At 45.0% G+C, this 20,153-nt stretch overlaps 5 protein-coding genes across 6 annotated transcripts; 4 read left to right on the forward strand and 1 right to left on the reverse strand.

Annotated features, from left to right (window-relative positions):
- Positions 1-1,492: 1,492 nt before the first annotated feature.
- Positions 1,493-4,669, forward strand: LOC125313463. 2 transcript variants are annotated; one of them, XM_048273200.1, is made up of 2 exons: positions 1,493-4,041; positions 4,084-4,669. In XM_048273200.1, the coding sequence occupies exons 1-2, from the start codon at positions 3,515-3,517 to the stop codon at positions 4,511-4,513; spliced, it is 957 nt and encodes a 318-aa protein (XP_048129157.1). In that variant the 5' UTR covers positions 1,493-3,514; the 3' UTR covers positions 4,514-4,669. The 2 variants fall into 2 exon arrangements, with proteins under 2 accessions (XP_048129157.1, XP_048129158.1); XM_048273201.1 differs by having other exon boundaries at positions 1,493-3,999.
- Positions 4,539-5,259, forward strand: LOC115733732 (NADH-ubiquinone oxidoreductase chain 1). The gene has a single exon (XM_030664364.2). It carries the CDS (start codon positions 4,771-4,773, stop codon positions 5,068-5,070), a length of 300 nt encoding a protein of 99 aa, XP_030520224.1. The 5' UTR covers positions 4,539-4,770; the 3' UTR covers positions 5,071-5,259.
- A 391-nt stretch (positions 5,260-5,650) lies between these two features.
- On the reverse strand, positions 5,651-9,992 carry LOC125313465. The gene is made up of 4 exons (XM_048273202.1): positions 9,929-9,992; positions 6,254-6,421; positions 6,070-6,146; positions 5,651-5,983 (listed from the first exon to the last, which is right to left on the reverse strand). The coding sequence occupies exons 1-4, from the start codon at positions 9,990-9,992 to the stop codon at positions 5,651-5,653; spliced, it is 642 nt and encodes a 213-aa protein (XP_048129159.1).
- A 3,654-nt stretch (positions 9,993-13,646) lies between these two features.
- LOC125313462 (ribosomal protein S4, mitochondrial-like) lies at positions 13,647-16,749 on the forward strand. The gene has a single exon (XM_048273199.1). It carries the CDS (start codon positions 15,231-15,233, stop codon positions 16,302-16,304), a length of 1,074 nt encoding a protein of 357 aa, XP_048129156.1. The 5' UTR covers positions 13,647-15,230; the 3' UTR covers positions 16,305-16,749.
- LOC115733562 (NADH-ubiquinone oxidoreductase chain 6) lies at positions 16,339-18,160 on the forward strand. The gene has a single exon (XM_030664214.2). The coding sequence runs from the start codon at positions 16,939-16,941 to the stop codon at positions 17,554-17,556; it is 618 nt and encodes a 205-aa protein (XP_030520074.1). The 5' UTR covers positions 16,339-16,938; the 3' UTR covers positions 17,557-18,160.
- Positions 18,161-20,153: the final 1,993 nt, after the last annotated feature.

The raw sequence follows: 20,153 nt of genomic DNA on the forward strand, positions 1-20,153 counted from the left end.
CATCCCACCCAGAGGCAAGAGGATGCACATGAACAGAAGCCCAAGGCCGTCTATGGGTAATTCCTCGCTGGCGGATCGCCTTTAGCCGGGTATTCACTCCTAAATCATTTAAGCGGAAGAAGCATAAGAGGTTAGGATTCACTAGCGCAGGAGAGATAGTTAGCACTACCTTGGGTACGAAACTACGCTATCGAAAAGAAAGGAGAAAGAATAGGATAATCTAGGGGTAGGGTACGATGTAGTTGCCGAAAAGAGCTTCTTAGCCAATGGAAGACTCACTAAGGCTGTTTAAGTTAGAGTTATCGGGTCAGCTCCCGGGGAAGAGCTAGCCCAGCAGAAGCAAGACTGACACCGGAAACTCCGCATCTCTGACTTGAAAGAGTCAATTGCCCATCCCCCATAGTCTTGGATTCCGCTGTCCCTTTGCGCTGTGACTAGGCCCCCTTTCCGCTTCACGCAATAGCACGCTCCGAAGCAAACGAGCTTCGCCGGTAGTAGCCTCCTGAATTAGTCGAGTAGCTTCTTTCCGGCAAAGCTTACCAATCCTACACTCCTTTCTCCTATTCTTTGTCTGGTGGAGCTATTCCCAGACAGCCTGAGAGCTGAGTGAGGACCTTATTTTATTTGAGATGCTCTTTTCCTTCCAAAGCGAAATAATCACTCCTGTAGCTTATTGCGCTCGATCTACATCCTACCTAACTCGATCTTGCTCTTCCTCTTACACACAGAAGGTTTTTGCTCTCGTATTGCGGGTTTTCCACTTCGTTCAGTTACATTAGGGCTTTACCCAACTCTATCTTGGTGATTAAGTTCCGCTGTTTTTGGTGTGAAATGAGCTTATTCTAGGATAGGAGGTCTTGTCGGTATGGAACCTACCTTTCCGGAGTGAAGGATTGTCATCCTATAGCCGAGTTTTTTTATTTTTGTTTAGAGTCGAGTGATCAAGCTTACGATTCTGCCGTTAGTGAGAAGCAAGTAAACTCTATAGCCCTAAACTAAAGGAGCAGGTCAAGTTCGTTCAGCTTGAGGGATAAATTACATGGCTGAACTGCCAGTCCATCAAATATCGTAGTTTCTCCTTAAGAGCAAGAGGTTCCTTGTGTGAAACTTATATTAGGCAAAATCAAGGTTGCCAACTCGGCATTCCTCCCATCTAGGGTCCGCTTGTTCAATAACCTCTGATGGCATTCGCACAATAGTTTTCCCATCTAGAATTTCTGGTTCCAAATACTGCAGTTACAATTTTGTTGCCTTAGCGCCATCTTTCAAGAGGTTAGCCCAATAAAATGACCCCTATTAGATTGTGGTTTAGTGGGCTGCTCTACATTAATCGCAGGCGTAGATTTAGGATCTGATGGACCAGAGTTAACCAGCACATTAGCAGGGTTGGGTTTACTTACCCAAGGAAGTGTTGAACACGCGCCCATTTTACAGCAGATGGAGCAGCAACCATGGAAGCCTTCCTTGATGAAGCAGGGGGCGAGATCCTTCATCCTCAGTTACTTCCCGAGCAGACAACAGATAGGAAGGACGACGGCCTCTACCTCCTCTCGACAATCGACCACCTGATCTAGCCCTGCCCCTACGAGAATCAGAGAAGGGATCTTGGTTTATCCCTCTCAGCTCATCAATCTCTTTCCTAGGCCTGTTCCAGGTGTGTGCCCGGAAGCTCTTGTTCCGATGCTTTGTTGTCGGCCTTACGAGGGAAAATTTTTTGGTCTCGCGTATAAAAGATAACGGCTGCATTTAGGTTATATCTTTATATAAGAAACCTTGCTGCTATGCTAAAAAAGCAACAATTGAAGTTCTAAAATTACATGTTCTTCGATTATAAAAAATGCATTTAATATAAAAAGAGAAGCAAGTGTATAGAACTTCTTCGAGGCGGTTCCTTCGGCCGGCCGCCTTTGACAGGAAGGCTCTTTCCATTCCTTGAAGTAGCGAGGCTCGTTGAAGCAGACCTAGGCAGAAGGAAAGGAGGTCGTTCGTTCGAGAATAGGAGTCGTTTCCTGTTAACAACGGAAAGCGGATCAGTTGAGTGGCAAGCCAGCTGATAGGGCCACGAAGCACCCAACGAATGGAGGACTGGAACGGCTTTAATCATATGCTTAACACAGCCAGTTCGAAAACGAGCTAGTCGCCTTACTTCGAGAACGAACTATTTACTTAACCCGGACGGTTCTTTGCTCAACACTGACTGCTCGTTGCTTTACACGAACAGTTCCCCAATCCTCATTCGCCCCCCTACGTGCTCTCTTTCGAGGACCTGAACCTGAACCCGCCCCTCATTTAGCATGAAGCTTGCTGGCGGCATCGATGACGGTGTCGGCGGAGTTCTCAGGTACCAACTCAACTCCACAAAGTGCTTTTACACCTGGCCTCTCTTTTGCACTGGAAGGGACCTATCGTGACCCTAAAACTGAAGACCCCATAAACTCGCGATTGAAAAAAAAACGAAATCGGGATGAGCTAAGCTCAAAAACCAAAAGAGAAAGATGCGATGCGAGAGTTCACGAATGACCGATCGATACAGTACGAGAGCTTCCACGGAATTTATATCAAAAGAAATCTCTTTAGGAAAGCAAGTCCCGTCGAGTTAGCCGTTGGAGGAAAGGCATGACTTAAGAGGAGAGCGAGTGACTTTCAGGCGAGATGGTTCAATAGTCGATTAGATAAAGGCCGTTCCTACTTCCAACGAGGAGAAGAAAGTCGTCAATAAATAGCGTAAATGTAAATAAGGAAGTGGCTTTTATTGTTCATGACTCCGCTCCTATTGAATAGAATTAGGAAGAAGGGCCGCTAGTCATTCTTTTCAGAATCCGAAGTCGAATCTTTTCTTTTCCTTGCTTATTCGTCAAGATTTTCTTTGTGTTCCGTGTACCGCACCGAAGCTTGTGGAGCCTATGCGAAGCAAGCGGGTAGAAGATCTCATATTAAAGAATTCGCTTTGAGTTCGTTCTTTTTCATCATGTCTTGGTTCACAGTTTATCTGAATCAGACTAAGAGATTGGCATCAACAAAGCAAGGCCCCATTGAGCTTAGCCTAGAGCAGATCGAAAAGGTCTCGCGAAGGCGGGAACCCCTTGCCGAAGATCCTTCTCTTTCTCTGTGAAGATAGACTGCTCTTTCTTGCTTTGCGTGTCAAGTGCGAGATTGGTTGAGAACCCTTCGCCCACAGTGCTTTCAAAAGCAGGTCTCCGTTTGGTGTTCCGTGTACTAGGGTTAAGGTGGAAGATCGAAATGGAAGTCATATATAGCCTATTAATTATAAATCGATTTTCAATTCAGGTTTACAACAAAACAACAATATCATAAGAGAAGAAAGATCTCCGCGTAGAAAGATTAGCTCTTCCTTCCTTTCTTCATCCTAGCACTATGAGATGAGATTGATCCCTTCTGACTCCCATGCTTTCCGTTGGTCAACAACCAACCCAAATTCTTTCTACTTCTTCACGAGTCCTACAGGAAGGAATCTCTTTCTTTCCGGGAATCCTTTTTCTCTCAATCCATCAATATGTTTCAAAAATTTCCACCTTTTGTCAAAATTTGGAAAAGTGTCATTTTCTGGTTACCAATTCCAATTGCTCTTTGTGGGGTATTCCTCACTTGTGATGTATTCCTCAGAAGGAGCTATTGTGATGCAGCGGAACCATGGCAATTAGGATCTCAAGACGCAGCAACACCTATGATGCAAGGAATTATACACTTGCCGGGCGATATAACATGTATCTCTTTTTCTCTGGTTCTACGTTTCTTCCTGCCTTTCTTTCTTACTTTATGTCAGTGGAGGTTCTACTATTTTCCGCAAACAGGGTTTGGCAAGAGCACAACTACTCTCGAGATTATCGGGACCATATTTACTCGTATCTTTCTGGTGCTGATGCTAATACGCAATTCCCATGAAGTAACTCACTGCGCCGGCTCCTGGGAAGCTTCTTCGGCTAATCACAATGTTCCCCCTGGCGGTGAGGGTACTTCTGGGGCCAACTCCGGCTGGACATCCATCCTAGGGAGCAGCTCTGGGGCCAACTCCGGCTGGACATCTATCCTAGGGAGTTGCTCTGGGGAAAACTCCGGCTGGACATCTATCCTAGGGAGCAGCGCTGGGGAAAACTCCGAACCCAGCGTGAATCAGCCAACGCCAACTTGCTCTTCAAATCAAAACATGGCTAGCCCGTCGTCTGCTCCAATTGAACAACCGGCCCCACAGCATACACCTTTCCCCTTCCTTCAAGAAGAGGGGGAGCGGGGGGATCTTCTCAGGTCTCTTCATAGGCTCGTAGCGTCTCAATTGAAGCATTCTTTTGAGAGAGACCTTCCAAGGTGGAGACTTTCCTCAACCACTGAGTTGTATGATGCGTCCGCCTATCGCATAATGATCTATGATATGGGTATCTCTATCCCCGAAGATACAAAGGAGGATATTAAGGAATGGATTCACGAAGTACGTTCAAATCCTGAACTCCTGAAATCCTCTTATAACGACTTCAAAAAAGGAAGCTATTTAGTTTAGGACTATCATATGGGACTGTATCAAGGATGAGAACGAGAACTAATTGTCATTCTATGTTCTATGTTTCGTTTCTTCCTTTTTCTTTCTATTTTTCGAGAAAAGGTCCCATCCTTCAATATCATGATTGGGTCGACCAGGCCAGATCATGAGTGAATAGAAAATCGAAAACGTACATAGCTGTTCAAGCGGAAATACTTGGAATAATTCTACCACTTCTACTAGGAGTAGCCTTTTTAGTGCTAGCTGAACGTAAAGTAATGGCTTTTGTGCAACGTCGAAAGGGTCCTGATGTAGTGGGATCGTTCGGATTGTTACAACCTCTAGCAGATGGTTCGAAATTGATTCTAAAAGAACCTATTTCACCAAGTAGTGCTAATTTCTCCCTTTTTCGAATGGCTCCAGTGGCTACATTTATGTTAAGTCTGGTCGCTTGGGCCGTTGTACCTTTTGATTATGGTATGGTATTGTCAGATCTGAACATAGGGCTACTTTATTTGTTTGCCATATCTTCGCTAGGTGTTTATGGAATTATTACAGCAGGTCGGTCTAGTAATTAGGGGGCGGCCGTTCGGTCGCCTATGATACTAGGACCAATAGGTCCAAAATGGGTTTGTGCCGGAGGTGTTGAACGATCTACTCTACACAGGTGTGGGCTTACAGGGCTAGGGCTCAACAACCCTTTCTTTCATTTATCAAAAGGGCCCTGGTCGGTCACTTTTCCGGGCCGGGATGAAGTTTTGGAAGTTCTAAAAAGAGATCTTTCTCTGAGCACCTCAGATGAGGAAGGGTAGCCTGTCAAGCTGGCCTAACTAACTATTTAGAATATCTATCTAGATAGATATAGATATCTTTTGAATATATATATAAGATTCGCTGTCTTTTAACCGGCTGTTCTTCTTTGTCAACGCTACTAAGGACTTATAGGTTCGCCTACTTGACTTATGAAAGATAATGAGAATGGGTTCTTCAAAAAGGAAAAGAAAAGGCCCTACTTTCGCAAGCCTTTGTCATTGTCAGTCAACTAAGTAGGGCCTGAGGCCCCCTGCGAATCCGTAAATCTGAAGAGCATGCCGCAACAAAAGGATGGTCCCCTATGCATTTCATTCTTTCCGGAAGGGAAAAAAAAGTACCCCCCCATCATGGTGAACCTCTCCTTGTGATCGGGATCAGGTAGATGCCTCCCAGCCGGGGGGAAGATCGAATCGGAGTTTCCTTAGGTAGCCACCGACCTACAGTTATCCTTAAACTTCCGTGCTTGGTGGAGAAGAAGCGAACAAAGGTACGCTCGCTTGCTGTCTTGTTCTCTGCCGCGAACTGGGATCGCTCGCCAGCTAGGTCAGATTGGAGCAACATTTTTTGAGAACAGATTACCCATCTTCGGGGACAAGGGGCGGAACGACCTCTCGATCTACTTACTGCAGCCCAGGAAGAAAAACGTCGTCTAGGACTTCCCTCTTGCTCCGATCCCCCCTACGCCTAGGACGTTGTCTGGGCCAAGAGCCATAGTTAGTTGCTGTTTCCATTTGGTTGTTTTTTTTTTTTATCGTTGTTGATACCGGCAAGACCCAGCCAGATGATGTCTGCTGGTTGGTAGTGAGAGGACTAATAGTACCTGCATACCCAAAAGGGGGCGCTGATTAAAAAACAATCATTTTATTTTTTTTCTTGCTCTCCCTTAGCAGCGGGAAAGGAGTCTATCTATCTGCCTAGCTTTGGTAGATTTCCCCCAACGCAATCCACAGAAATTCCACGAATCCCTTGGTGGATAAGTCCGACGACTCAGCAGCAGTGCGGAATTGACTTTCTCGTCCGGTGGATCTGATCTATAGTTAGGGGGCAATACATACCAAAAGGTTCGAAGAAGGAAGGCGCATAAGAGTAGATAACCAACCCACCCTTCTGTATAACCTATTCACATTAGTGAAGCGGCTGGATGCATAACATAAGGGAAGTGCACGTTTGTGAGACCTTAGTCGGGATGGGGAGTCAACCTACGAGCAGAGAAGAGGGTGGTACCGCTGCCCCTCTCTAAGTAAAGGTAAAGTCTCTCGTTCAGGTAGAATGGTTGGAAATGGAAAGAAGCGGAAAAGGGTCAAAGGCGGTTGCTAGCATCGAAGAGAGCCGTCATCGACGAGAAAGTGGGAGTTCGGACTTGGCGAACGAGCTCTTGCCGCGGGAGAGGAAAGCGGGGCAGGCAAAATAACCATTCCGGTGGTGGATAGTGGAGCAAAGGCTGGATAAAAGATGGATAGGCATGCCTTATCATCCAAAAGGATTCGAAAGAGGAAGGGCGTTGTGCGGCTTCTTTTATAGCGCACGCGTATGATGGTGAGCAGCAAGCTGTTGGTTTTTCAAGTAGGGGCTCTTACCACCAAGCGCCCAATCCAACCAGAATACAAGTAAGTAATATGAATCGGCTGTCCCTCAAGCAAGTAGGAAAGAGCCATTGCTTTTGTCAAACCAAATGCTTGAGTTCGACCGATTTCTTTGTATTGCAGCATCCGCCAATCCCCTTAGCGTGAAGGAGATCGTAATAGGCTAGCTTTGTACCCCCTCTTTTTGTTTATGGCGGATGACAGACTTAACGGTAGTTGTCTGATGCCAAATGATGATTGGCTTGGTCTGAAGTCAGTGAATGATTGGTTCGCAAAACTTTTCTATTACATAATGGGAACTCTCCCTATAGGCGCCTCACTCTATATCGCCCATTGACCTGAGGGCTGACTGGGAAAGAGCTTCGAAAGGTGACTGATGGGATGGGAGCTGTCGGCCTACAGGGAAAAATAAGTCTATCTGAGAGATGCGTTCGATAGGGGGCTACCTTGAGTGGCCGAAGTGCGCTAGCCGGCTAACTTCTTTCCGCTGCTTGTCAAATAGTATGCTCCATGCCCTGGACCAGTGGGCTGTACGAGTCAGAGTCTGTCCCGCCTATCCTCTTTTCCCACTAGGGCTCCACGAACAAATGGTACACGCTATTCAATGAGGTCGAAGAGGGATGCGGGGATCACAACTATACAGGAGCTACAAAGGTGGCTGGCCACAACCTAAATATCGGCCCGACGACAGACATGAAAGCACACGTGAGACCAAAAACGGAGCGAATTTCCACTCTCGCCCTGATGAAAGTGCAACTGACATTACCGTCGCAGCAACTAAGGTATACGTCTGCCTGGATTCGATTCGAGTGAACCGGCCCTCGAACTTTCACCTCATGGAATGGTTTTATAGATAATGCCTTCCGAGAGCTTTCGAAAGCTTTCTTTCCCTTTCCATCGTACTCGGGCATCATCCTTCTCTCTTGCTCGAACAGAAGGAGCATCCACCTACTCGCACTGGGACCTAATCTACATCACACCTAGAGCCCGTAGAAGTAGCAACCCAAGCCCAACCACGGAAGCCAAAACAGAAGCAAAGAAAGCTGTTACTCTTATTTGGATTAGTTTCATAGAATCCTTTTGTTCCAAGTAAGCGGTATGGATTCTCCAACCAAGGCTCGTGTTACCGGGATGACTAGTTGAAGCGGCTCTCCATGGATGGTTCCATTTCCTACAATTTTTGAACCCGTCCTGTGATAGAAGGCTTTAGTCGGTCTTCTAAAGTGATTGTTTTCACTTAAAGGGGGGGATTCGAGGTACCGTGATACGGAAAGTGAGGAAAGCTAGCCGGAGAAAGCATTTTTTCTTTGTTCGCTCAGTGATTGAAGTTGCTCTCCTATCCTTTAGTGAAAAAAGGGACCCTTGACTCAACTAGTCTCTCGCTTGGATTCTTCTCACGAATTGGATTTGAACCAATATCTCCCCTATCGGGGGACTTCCCTTTTAGTCGATCGCGATCGCACCCACCCTCTTTACCAAATCATCGAACAACCTTCTAAGTACAAAAAGCCTTCTCCTTTTTTACTCTTTTTTAAGTTAATGCATCTGATTCCATAAAATTCTTTCTTTTGAAACAACCTTCTTCTTTTCTTAGAAGGGTTAACAAGTCGTATTCTCTATTTGCTTTCCTTCTCGTATGGTAATGCTCGTCCCTATTATGATCTCTTGAAATGACGAAACTTCTGCATTGGAAAACTAAAGGAATTCTTACTTTCGTTTAGAGCGGGCAACAAGCCCTTTTTCTTAGTAAGTCGGGTACTAAATCCCGGTTGCTCTATCTAGCCCTAGATTCTGCTTAATACTTTCTTTGTTGGATTTGAAACTACAGCTTCAGCCCGAACTCCACCAGTACTTGCCCGAGGTATATTCCCTTGCTTGGGCCAAATCACGATAGGCGCGATGTTCTTTCCAATGAGGATAGATAGGTGCTAGCTGAAGCCTCTCTACGATCTACGGTCTTTCTTCGATCCTTCTTAATTCCAAACGATCATATACCCTACCCCTCGAACGAATACAATCGAAAGAATGGACTTTTGAAGACCCGGAAAAGAATTCACTAGCAGCTAGGTCCCAACTAGACTAGAAAGGGTCCTCTTATTCTCCGGACATGATCTTTTTATGGCTATGTGAGAGAAGTAGATGGCTCTGCTCTGCAAGGACCTCCGATTGAAGAGACTAGCTAAGGCCAATTCAAGGAAAAGAAAAAGCTCCAGTAAGTCACTCACCCGCAGCAGAGAGTATTGCTTAAGGGTCTCCACTATTACCAAAGCCCCTTTCTTTGCCCACATCAAATGCTCCTTGCGTGCTTACCCCAAAAGCCTTCTAACTGCAGGCTTTACTACAGGCAAGTCCAAAACAATTTATAAACTCCAAGCTACTCATGCCAAGCTATTCTCTCTACTAGTAGGATTACCAGAGGTATAGCTTCACTACCGAAGGTATGGCTCTACTACCGGATACCGGAAGATTGGATTCTACTCCTTAGGAGAGTCTAGTTTTCATACCAGCTCCAATGCTATAACTTCCTTCAGCTTTCAAAGCACAGAGATAGCTAGTGATTACAATTAGGATATTTTATTTACCCGGCCGCTCGTGGTAGCCTTGGTTGGCTGTACCTGTACAGAACTAAGCTTTAGGTCTCTTTCTGTAGCTAATCGAAGAAAGTTTTTTGTTTTCTAAAGCCAGCTATAGTTCACTGTCTTAAATAAAAGCATCTCTCTAAAGCCATTGTCTACGGGCTTCATACCCCTTTTAAGGGGGACACACCGCCCAATTGTTCTTCCGCTTGGTTTCTTCGGGAAGATAGCAAACCATGATCATATACGCAATTTTTCTTTCTCTTTTTGTGTGGAAGTGAAGAGAGACCGCAAGGCTTCGCCGTTTGAGAATCTTTTTTTCAATAGACAGTGGTTGAAGATCCCTCCGCCCTATTAGTAAAGCTACTTGATCATCTTCAGATTGGCGTATCTCCTCGTGTCGCGAGGACTGCCCCTCGGTCATGTTCTTCTGTGGATTACTGGTTTCGCCAATTTTATCTGACCTTGGCCTTGTTCTGCCTTGTCTTTTGAGCAAATAAGAGCTCGCATAGCTTCTATAATCTCCATCATCTTATCTAGCCTTTCTTCGTTTTGTTGAGTTATGGCTTCTTTAGGGGATATTTCGTCTTCGTTGGTTACAAAGACGTGTTCTGTTCTTGACACTTCTGATGAGACGGTACGTGCCAAGTCTTCGGACTCATCGGAAGACGGGTCATCACCGGGTTCTGTTTGGCCTCCGGGATTGTCATATATGACAACCGATGTTGCCCGTGACACTTAAAATCCTTGGCTTTGAAGCTATAGAAACAAAAAGGCTACTTACTAGCTTTGCGATAGGAGCTTGCGCGTGGGCCCAAGCTCTATAGGAAATAAAATAGCATAGGCATCGCAGCGGCTACTCTTTTGCGTTAGGAGTTATGTTATTGTCGTTTAGTTTAGCTTTCATTTAGGAGTGAAAAGGAACATCTTTATGAGATGAACGTAATCTATATCTCTCCTTTCTTTGGTTAGGAACAATTCAATAGCTTGCTTTAGGGGACATCGAATCACACATAGCGAGCGGCTACTACTTTCTTTCTAGTAGCTGCTTCGCTTTAGGAGCCATTTGGTGTAGAACCACATAGCTTGCTCTGAAGCTATTGCATTGATAGGCAGGGCTTACCGGTACAATAAAGCAGTCAATTGGGACGCCCCCCGGAACTATATCTATAACGTTCACAAACAGACCCAGCTCTTCCAATAGACCCCTAAATCTTGGGACAGAAAATTCCTTCGATTTTCCCAAAAAGATAGGAACAAAGATCTCATGGTAATGACGCGCATATCGAAAGTTTGGAAAGTGGGCTTCCTCATCTAGAAAATAATTAAATAAAACGGGGGTGAGAAAAGTCACAGTTGGAATTCCAGTTTTCGTCGACCAATCTGTTCCCGTGTTGTCTATGATGGGCAACTCAAGAAAGGACGAGATCAATCGCAAAAGAAATGGATCTTCTTCCCCGAAAGCCTCTAAGGAAGAACTATTAATTAAGCCAAAAGGCTAGACTTAAGGATTCACTTCTTTGTGAGTGAATACCGAGCCGAAAGGCCCAGCTCTGACTTATTGATTGGATGCTGAGAATCCGATCTGCAGATGAAGCAGAAGCAGGCAAAAGGCTCAAGGCATAAAGGCTATTATTCCTTTCTTGAGCGAAATCATTGACCTTGAGCCTGGTTTGATTAGGACATTTCCGCATTTCATCTCAAAGAGGATCTCACTCTTTCTTTCCGGCTTAGCCGAACTACTTGGCTCGGGTCAATTCACTCTTTCTTTATCGCAAGCAAATAGCCAAAGAGCTGATGAAAGAGCACCGTCTTCTCTTATTCCTGAAAACATCTGCAGAGCAGTTATTACAAAAAGACTAGCATCTCTAACAGGAAAAGCAAGCAAAGACCTCCCCTTTGGTTTGTTTGGTGGCCTCCTTCCTTGAGAAGAGTGAAAGCAGAATCAGACTCTCGGACGTGGGATCTTGCCTAAAGAAATTTCCATTGAGCGGGGTAAGTCTCAAAAAGCATTTCACCGGCACTCAGCCCTTCTCCCCTTACTCCAAGAGCCGACCTCTATTCCTTCAACAGCAGTTAGGCCTTTTTATAATCCTACTGCCCTTCTCCCAAGAGTGGAAGAAAGGGCTACCGACTTGGCCTACTTTGACTACGCTATTCTTCCCATTTCGAAAGAAGAAGAAGTAGCCCCGCCGACGACAACAGATTCCATAGCTGGAGATCTTGCTAACAATGAAACTCCTAACCAACAATCATATAACCGGGGATGAGCTCCTCTCCTCCCTTCTGGCCATTGAAAGCATTCCAATTGTTCTTAGGATTCGTTCAAAAGAGCATTTCCCTAATCTAAACTTATCCCACCTCTAAAGGCAGCTACTGACTCGATAGCTCAAGAAGAATCACAGTCGACTCAACTTGAGCTGCGGATCCCATTGGTGTTGACCCAGAAACGAAGCCAGGAGCACAGCCCATTGATTCAGTGGTTTACCTTGACTCAGTTGATGCAGTGAAAGCACCTGTTGATCCAGTTGCCCGAGCTGATGAACTTGACCCAATCGATCTATTCGAAGCAAAAGAGTAATAGGTGGAAGCAGGTCCAATTGATGGCAAAGTGTAAGCATCATCAGTAGAAGCAGATCTAGTGCTAGCAGGTCGAGGAATTCAAATGTCCAGATTCATATCTAATTTCAAAGTCATCTAGGTGCGGTCGAGCGGAAAAAGCCCAAGAGCTCCCCGCGAAAGATCACCCACACAGGCATACAGCTGCGCACCAGACGGGTTAACAAAGAGCGCCTGTACACAACGGATTTGGACGCCCAAATTTGACAGGATTTGCCCCGCCCGTTCAATGATAAGTTGAACTTGGTGGTCGCACTTAGCGAGGTTCCTTTCTATAGACAGATACTCCCGGGAAGTCCGGACGCGGCGAAGTTCGGCCAATCCATCCTATCCTGGATTCCGAATTGAAGCCCAAAAGGCTTAGCAGGTCAAGCGCGACAACGGCATCAGTCGCGATGTGTTTTTTAGCCTTGCCAACAATCCATACCCCTTTGGTATCGCTAGCCCAGCACTTAGGGCTATCTTCTTGTTGCATTGCCCCCTGGTGGCAAGCCCTGCTTCTCATTCGCTAAAGCAAAACTAGAAAATTCCATCGACCGGCTCAAAGACAAAAGCTGGATCGGTTCACTTCCACACCTCAAGCATCGTAGCAGCAGCCTAGCTCAAAGCTCCCCAACCCTCTAATGAAACTCGCCGCCTCGTAAACTCGGCTCCTTGCCTCGAGACCATAGGATAGGGCAAGCGGTGCTGCTCCGTCTTAGGTAGGGCTAAGTAGGGCTGAGTTTGTTTTGCTCAAGACGGCCATGTTAGTTACGTGGAGGCTATCCCTGCTTCAATCAGCTAGAAAAGCGGAAATTTTGATCAACTAGGTTTATTTCCTGCTTGCCTTACTCATTTAGGGCTTAGTCTGACTTTTGCATCATGAAATTGCGTAGAGTCATGTGCGAATCTCCAGCTAGTTCGGATTCAAACATGACCGCTAGACTGGACTAGAGACTGCCTCTTACTGAGCCTTTCAAACTAGGTGGGTCTGGTTTACATGTGCAAAAAGTTAGGACTAGTGACTGAAACGGTTTCAAAGTATTAAAAGCCTGCGGAGACTACTTCATAGGGATCGATCCTTTTGAAGGGAGCTTTATTATCAGGGAAGGATGACTTTCATTATGACTACATTGCTTTTAAGCCGAATGGATGTTACGAAATGCAATGATACGGAAACGATTTTTATGGTTCTAATCCATGCGCATAGTCGCACTCATGAGAGTCTCTTTTCTTGTATTTGAAAAATTTTAACTCTTTCCCCTTTGTGTTTATGTTTCAGTTTTGTTGGACTTCTTTCCGAACTTGTGAGATTTCTTGGCCATCTCCGAGAGCGGCCTTTCTCTCTTTTAAATTATCTCGAATAAGTTCCTCTTTTTTGACATCCAACGCGGAAGTTGCAGAGGATGACTCAGCCAAAGGTTCGCGCGGTTCGGAATGAGCTTTTGCGCCCGAAGACCGCCCAGCTTGTTCCATATGATTTATAGTGGTTTCGACCTCGTCCTAACGGACGATCCTCACACCAAAAACAATCACAAAGGCCAGAGTCGAAGAGCACCCAACCTTTAATAAAAAAGAATGTACATTGCGACTAGCAAAAGAGATCCCAGCCTTTGAAAGTAGGGGCTGAAAGAAATCCAGTGAGCCGAGAAAAAGACAAAGAAGATAAAAAAAGAAAACTATAGTGGCTAGGAAAGCCCCGGAGATTCTATGGGAAATTGGAAACGTCGAAGTGAGCTGTGGCTTATAAATAGGAAGATGAGGAGATAACGGGCGAAGGATATTCATGGTGCGATTGGATCTTCTTTGATTCATTACGACCAGCGCGGTTGTTCGTATTTCATTTTCATTTGCCAAACCAAACCCTATGTTTGCACTAAGTTACTTACGGAATCTCAAATCGTTTCCGAGAAAACTTCGTTAGAATTGCATGTGTTAAGCAAAGTGCAAAAACCAACTTCTTAGCGCTTAGCTACTGCCTATAAGCTTACACCTGCGTCCGACTGCCCGAATCAAAACCTTTCTTTTCTTATGATTAGAGGGAAGGATCACTCCTAAATGCAGCCTTTATCAACTATAAGATACCACCCGACGCACTTGGGTACTTCCATCCGCCAATCAAGGCTAGTGTAGCGAAGGGAGCCAAAAAACGTGAGCGCCCCTACGCGAGCCTTATTGAAAAGGCCCCTGACTATAGATAGGGCGTTAGCGCTTTACTAATAACATAGAAAGGGTTCCAACCAAAACCTACTCCTAACAAGTTGCTGAGTTCGGCTTTCGGGACTACTTAGGGCTTATGGTTTATATAAAAAAGAGCCCTCGGCCTTCTTTCTTGTTTAAGGGCTGCTCGCCTTTTTGAATAGAAGGAAGTGGGATAGCGGAGGTGATTTCGGTAAACCGATGCATGAGCTGAGGCTCCCATGTCCCGCCGACCCTCCGAAAAAGTCAGGTCGTAAAACGGCTCATAGGGAGTCAGAAGCAAGCAGAGTCAAAGGCGGGTCAAACTCACATAAGCATAGGGGGAGACACATTCATGAAAAGCGAGAAGCCGTGCCGTGGGGGACTGACCAACTATGAATAGATCTTACTTAGGGCTAAGAGTAGGAACATCTATTAGTCCGTATCGTGGGTCTACTTGTTACAAAAGGCAAACATCCCCATTCCAAAACATTCACATTGGTCCTCAGGCAGGCATCGAAAAGGGGACGAAAAGAGTCTATTTACCTTTACAATATTCCGGAATGTATCATGGCCCTATCCATTCATCTTTTTCTTCAAAAAAAAAGAGTTCCGCATCTTTCCGGGGGCCGGGGAACAAATAGGCGCGGGGAAGAGGGAGAGGGGGGCTACGAGCCCTCTCCCGTTGCTGTTCCCGGACCACCCATCCCTTCCTTCCCCTTCGCCCGGCCCGGTGAGGTCCGATCAGATCAGATCTATCGAACGAAGTGAAGTGATAGGAAGAGAAGACTTCTGGCGGGAGATCTCTATTCATTACACCTCCTTGACTAGTAAGGGGAAAAGGGAAGTGCGCTCTTGCGCACCAGCTGAAGGAAGGAGCTTTGGAAGCTTACCAACAACCTATCAACTCCTAACAAGTTGCTGGATCGAAGTAGGACATTCTCCATCCGCCCGCCAGCAGCAGAGGGGGTTCGATTCCCGTTATACGCGATGTGGCGAAAAAGACTGATTCAACAATACATCATGCCTGCATTAAGATTTAAAACTTGTCGTCTACTTTCAGGAAATGTTCGGAAGAGAGAACTTACAATAATACAACGCCGCATTCTCCGAAGATTGAGGAAGAAGAACAGATCTATTAAGAGAAAGATTTCTTCGAGAGAAAATCTTAACAGTTACATCCAATTACAAACTACACGAAAGTTGTCCCTTTTTTATGGGGATTTACCCATCACAGAGATGCACAGAGGAACAGAACAAACTTCATATATCCCTTTTCCACTCAATCCAGAAACAAGATCGGACGTTATTCCGGTTCGTCTCCATTTTCGTGAAACTATTCCTCAAGCAAGGCAGCCGATAAGTCATCGAAGGCTTTGTGTGAATAATGGAATGGTAAGCATTACTCATTTGAAAGTGTCCCACGGTGATCTAATATCTTTTCAAGAAAATGACGCGAGAATCCGCGGTGAAGAAATAAGGAGATCTTTCTATATCGAAATATCAGTTGATAAAATCATAGGAAAATTCCTGCCGGTAAGAATGTGGAGAAGAACGAAAACAGAATGGTTCCACCTACTCAAAACTAAGAGGGGATGCCACCTACTACTAAAATCCCGGTTTTTGAAACAGTTGCGTTCTTCTATGCAAGAAGAAGACTTAGAAAGAACAAAGAAGTTTGGATCCGAAAAAGTATGCTTAGGCAGTTCCTTCGCTGAGCACAACAGAATGAAGAGGAATTTGTATCATTTCAAATCCCTATTCTTTTCGAAGAGAAGGAAGGAGAAAAACCGATATCTTCCTACTCGAAGAAGAAGTACTTTAGTTTACAACTCTTCTTTATATAGTAATTCGACCTATTGCTCCGCAGCCCCCCATCAGTTGACTATGAAGAGAAGAATCAAAAGGATCGAACTACCTACTCATTATTCGGAGGTGAATCATAGAACACCAAAAGCTGTGGTATCTTATGGACCTAACATAGGTCACATCCCTCACGACATAAGATTGAAAGATCCAAACCTTCCTCTTCGGAGCGGAAACGGACGTGGCCAAAACATATAAAGATCGGCGTAGTCGCTCATAGGGACAAATCTATCCGGATAGAGGATGTCTAGATCGATTTATAGATAGATTTCTATCCATATAGATAGGTATCTCCGTGGATAGAGAAAAAAATAGGGATCCATCTAGATCTTGATTCAAAATTTCATTCCATTTTTATTTTTACGACAAGTTTGAAATCTGCAAGGAAACATCGTTTTTCTTTTATTACTTTCTGGGTCGGAGCGTAGACGAGCGAGCAGAGCCCAGTAAAGAGGGAAGCCCGTGATAGAGCAGTCGACTAGAAGTAAAAGACTGCTGGCCTGAGAGAAGGCGGCCTCTCTCGGCAAAGATGGCCCCATTTCTATTCTTTCTTTTTGATTTCGGCTTTCTTTCTTTTTTCAGGGGCCCAGAACGCTAAAAGGTGGGGGAGAAGCAAGCCGAACCTCTGATCGACCGAGACACATAAAAAATTCTCGGCGTCGAGAGAAGAGATTTGAGATTCCGTAAGTAACTCAGTGAGTGCTTTCTAAGCTAAGAAGGGCTTGGAAGAAGAAAATGAAATTGGAACAACCGCGCTGGTCGTAATAGATCGACTTTCATGCGAGTTCTTGCTCAAGCATGAAAGTTCCATTTCAGGAAAGGACGACGTACCATGATACTTTCTGTTTTGTCGAGCCCTGCTTTGGTCTCTGGTTTGATGGTTGCACGTGCTAAAAATCCGGTACATTCCGTTTTGTTTCCCATCCCAGTCTTTCGCAACACTTCAGGGTTACTTCTTTTGTTAGGTCTCGACTTCTCCGCTATGATCTTCCCAGTAGTTCATATAGGAGCTATAGCCGTTTCATTCCTATTCGTTGTTATGATGTTCCATATTCAAATAGCGGAGATTCACGAAGAAGTATTGCGCTATTTACCAGTGAGTGGTCTTATTGGACTGATCTTTTGGTGGGAAATGTTCTTCATTTTAGATAATGAAAGCATTCCATTACTACCAACCCAAAGAAATACGACCTCTCTGAGATATACGGTTTATGCCGGAAAGGTACGAAGTTGGACTAATTTGGAAACATTGGGCAATTTACTTTATACTTACTATTCCGTCTGGTTTTTGGTTCCGAGTCTGATTTTATTAGTAGCCATGATTGGGGCTATAGTACTGACTATGCATAGGACTACTAAGGTGAAAAGACAGGATGTATTCCGACGAAATGCTATTGATTTTAGGAGGACTATAATGAGGAGGACGACAGACCCACTCACGATCTACTAAGAAGGAAAGTAGCTTGATATTGGTTCGAATCCAATTCGTGAGAAGGCCTTCTTTGTCATCTAGATGTCTTGACGCCTCCATTTTATCGGCTAGTAGATAGAATCCCTTAGGCCACTCCATTCCCAGCTGATAGAAGAACAGCCATCCATCTTGTTTTTTATCAAAAACTTATGGAGCAAGGAAGAAGACGAACGAGAGACAGAGCAAGAGCACTTTTCACAAGGCAAGAAAGCAAGCAAGCTGTAGGTCAGAGGAGAGTGGATCTCCGGGTTAAAGGTAGCCCAAGTCAGTCAGTCCATCAGTCAGTCAGTGGCTGGGGCTTGGCTTCGTGCAGGCCTATGTCTTATGCTTCTTATAGACTCGAAAGAACTGGCTATGGAACTAGTCTTCCTCTTTTTTTTTTTCTTGTTTTGTAAGGCGATACGTCAACTTTCTCGCTCGTCTGATCCTCTCTTTGTCGGCCAATACCTCAAGACCGTCGCTATGCATTTGATGGTCTTTTGGGGTGGCGATCCCTCATTGGCCAATAGTGCACGTGGGGAGTTGCAGGGAGGCTGACTCTGGAAGGCGCCGGAGTGCCACACGTTGGGAGATATCGGAGGAGCGAAAGCCGGAAAGATAGATCGAGTTTAGCCTCTTGATTGACTTTAGTTGAACTGAAACCTCTCAAAAAGACACTTGCAGCTTAAAGGGTCGGCATTTATATAGAGATAGAGATCAAGATTCAGGCGGCAGAAGCGTTCCACTCAAAGAGAGGAGTTGATAGGGCCTCGTACAAGTAAGTGAATGGAAATGCTATCTTCCTAGCAAAGGAAGGCCGTGCAACGGGGAGGGCTCGTCGTCGAATACAAGAGCTAAGACAAGAAGTACGGATGGATGGTTCATTTCATGTCTAGTCAGGTCTCGCTCGAGAGTGAGTTGAAGATAGATCTGCAATGTCAAGAGCCGGAGACGACATGCAAGTGAGTAAGTAAGTAGGGCAGTCGTACGAGCTGTAGTCCTTTTAAGTACAAGAGGCTAAAGCCGCTGGCAATGCAGTGTAAGACATTGGTGGTCGAGCAAGTGGCTGATGATGCCAAAGCTTACTTCCCTTTCTGAATAATCGTTAAGATAGAACTCGGGAGTAAGCTTTCCTATTCCTTTTGCGGATAGGATAGAGAGAGTCCTTCTTTCACTTTTTATTTATTATAAGATACTCTTTTCTTAGTGAAGGATACTACACTCGTTCGACTTAACTTCCTCTAGCTCTAGAACAAAAGTCTCGTCTCTAACTATAACAAAACTTTCTACATTGGAGAAGCATTTTTTAGGCTCTATTGTTGGGGTCAACCCTATCCCAATAGTGGGAAGTTCGAACTCTTCCCAGGAAGTCACGTCACAGTAGTCAGTGTAAAGTGACTCGACTGAAAGGTAAGATTTGATCGAAAGGAGTTGAAAGTTTATAGTCTAGTGTAGAGTAAGTCCCTCCCACCTCTTTTGTCTTATGACTTATCTTATGATAGAAAGAGTTTCCTTACATGTCTTTCATTTACTTCTATCGGCCAGCCAAGAAAGTGGAAGTTGGAGTTGCAGTGGAAGGTGGAGTGACAGTCTTTTGAAAAGTACCACTCGTGCCATTCCCCTTTGTAGAAGTTCCTGGCTCTTCAATTCGTCCCTTTACAGCCGGCAGGGCCAGGTGAGTTCGCTGCCAGCTTCACTATATCGCTACTTGCAGGCAGTGTGAGTTCCGTTTCAGGCACATCAAATTTGAGTTCTGGTTCTGGGGTAAGCCTTTCCTTTCGGCCGAGATAAACGCTTTTATCGCTTCTCTGCTAAGTAAGGCGTTTTGCCAATTTGAAAGTAGAAGCATGAATCTACTTCTTCTGCTTCTGCGGCTTCTATCTAAGGTGCATAGAGCGGTTTGGTTACTAATAGGTCTTCCTCAATCAGCATAGCATATATGCATATCAATTGGTCGTCGAAGATGAACTGAATCTTTTTGTGCAAGGTAGATGGAAGAGCACCAGCGATGTGGATCCAATCCAAGGACGTCCCAGAAAAAAACTGTAAGATGGAGCTATGTCCATTACTTGAATTGAAAAGCAAGATTGCAAGGCTATATCCTCTTTCCATTTTACTGGAATGTGGAGGATCGAGAGACCAGACCTCGTTCTTCTGGGGGAATTTTTTCATCAGTGAACGCAATGGAGCTACTAGCCATGATGTTCCCTACAATGTTGTCCAATGTCCAAGCTTTCAGCTTTCCACCGAAATGCTATGGGAAGCTTCGAACAGTCTTGTGAGTAAAGCATTCCGATCTTCCTTTGAAGGAAGGCGATTCAGTTGTTCAAGAACACGCTTTGCTTGATGAGCTTCAACACAGAATCCCTAGCTAACAAGAGCGGATAAGAGAACTGCTTCTGAAAGAAGACTTGTTCGCAGCGAATGGTTCTGTCCTACTTGACTTTTTTATGATTGATCCGAATCTCGTTCACTCTGTGAGATAATGGATCTAACCTTAGGGCTTAGTGACTCCATCTCTCTTGCCGGCTTAGACAAACTAATTGAACTCGAGTCATTCGCTTCCTTAAGCCATTTCCATACTAAAAAGAGCTAAA

The sequence above is a fragment of the Rhodamnia argentea genome, unplaced genomic scaffold (genome assembly GCF_020921035.1).
Source record: "Rhodamnia argentea isolate NSW1041297 unplaced genomic scaffold, ASM2092103v1 Rarg_v2.41, whole genome shotgun sequence".
Lineage (NCBI taxonomy): Eukaryota > Viridiplantae > Streptophyta > Magnoliopsida > Myrtales > Myrtaceae > Rhodamnia > Rhodamnia argentea.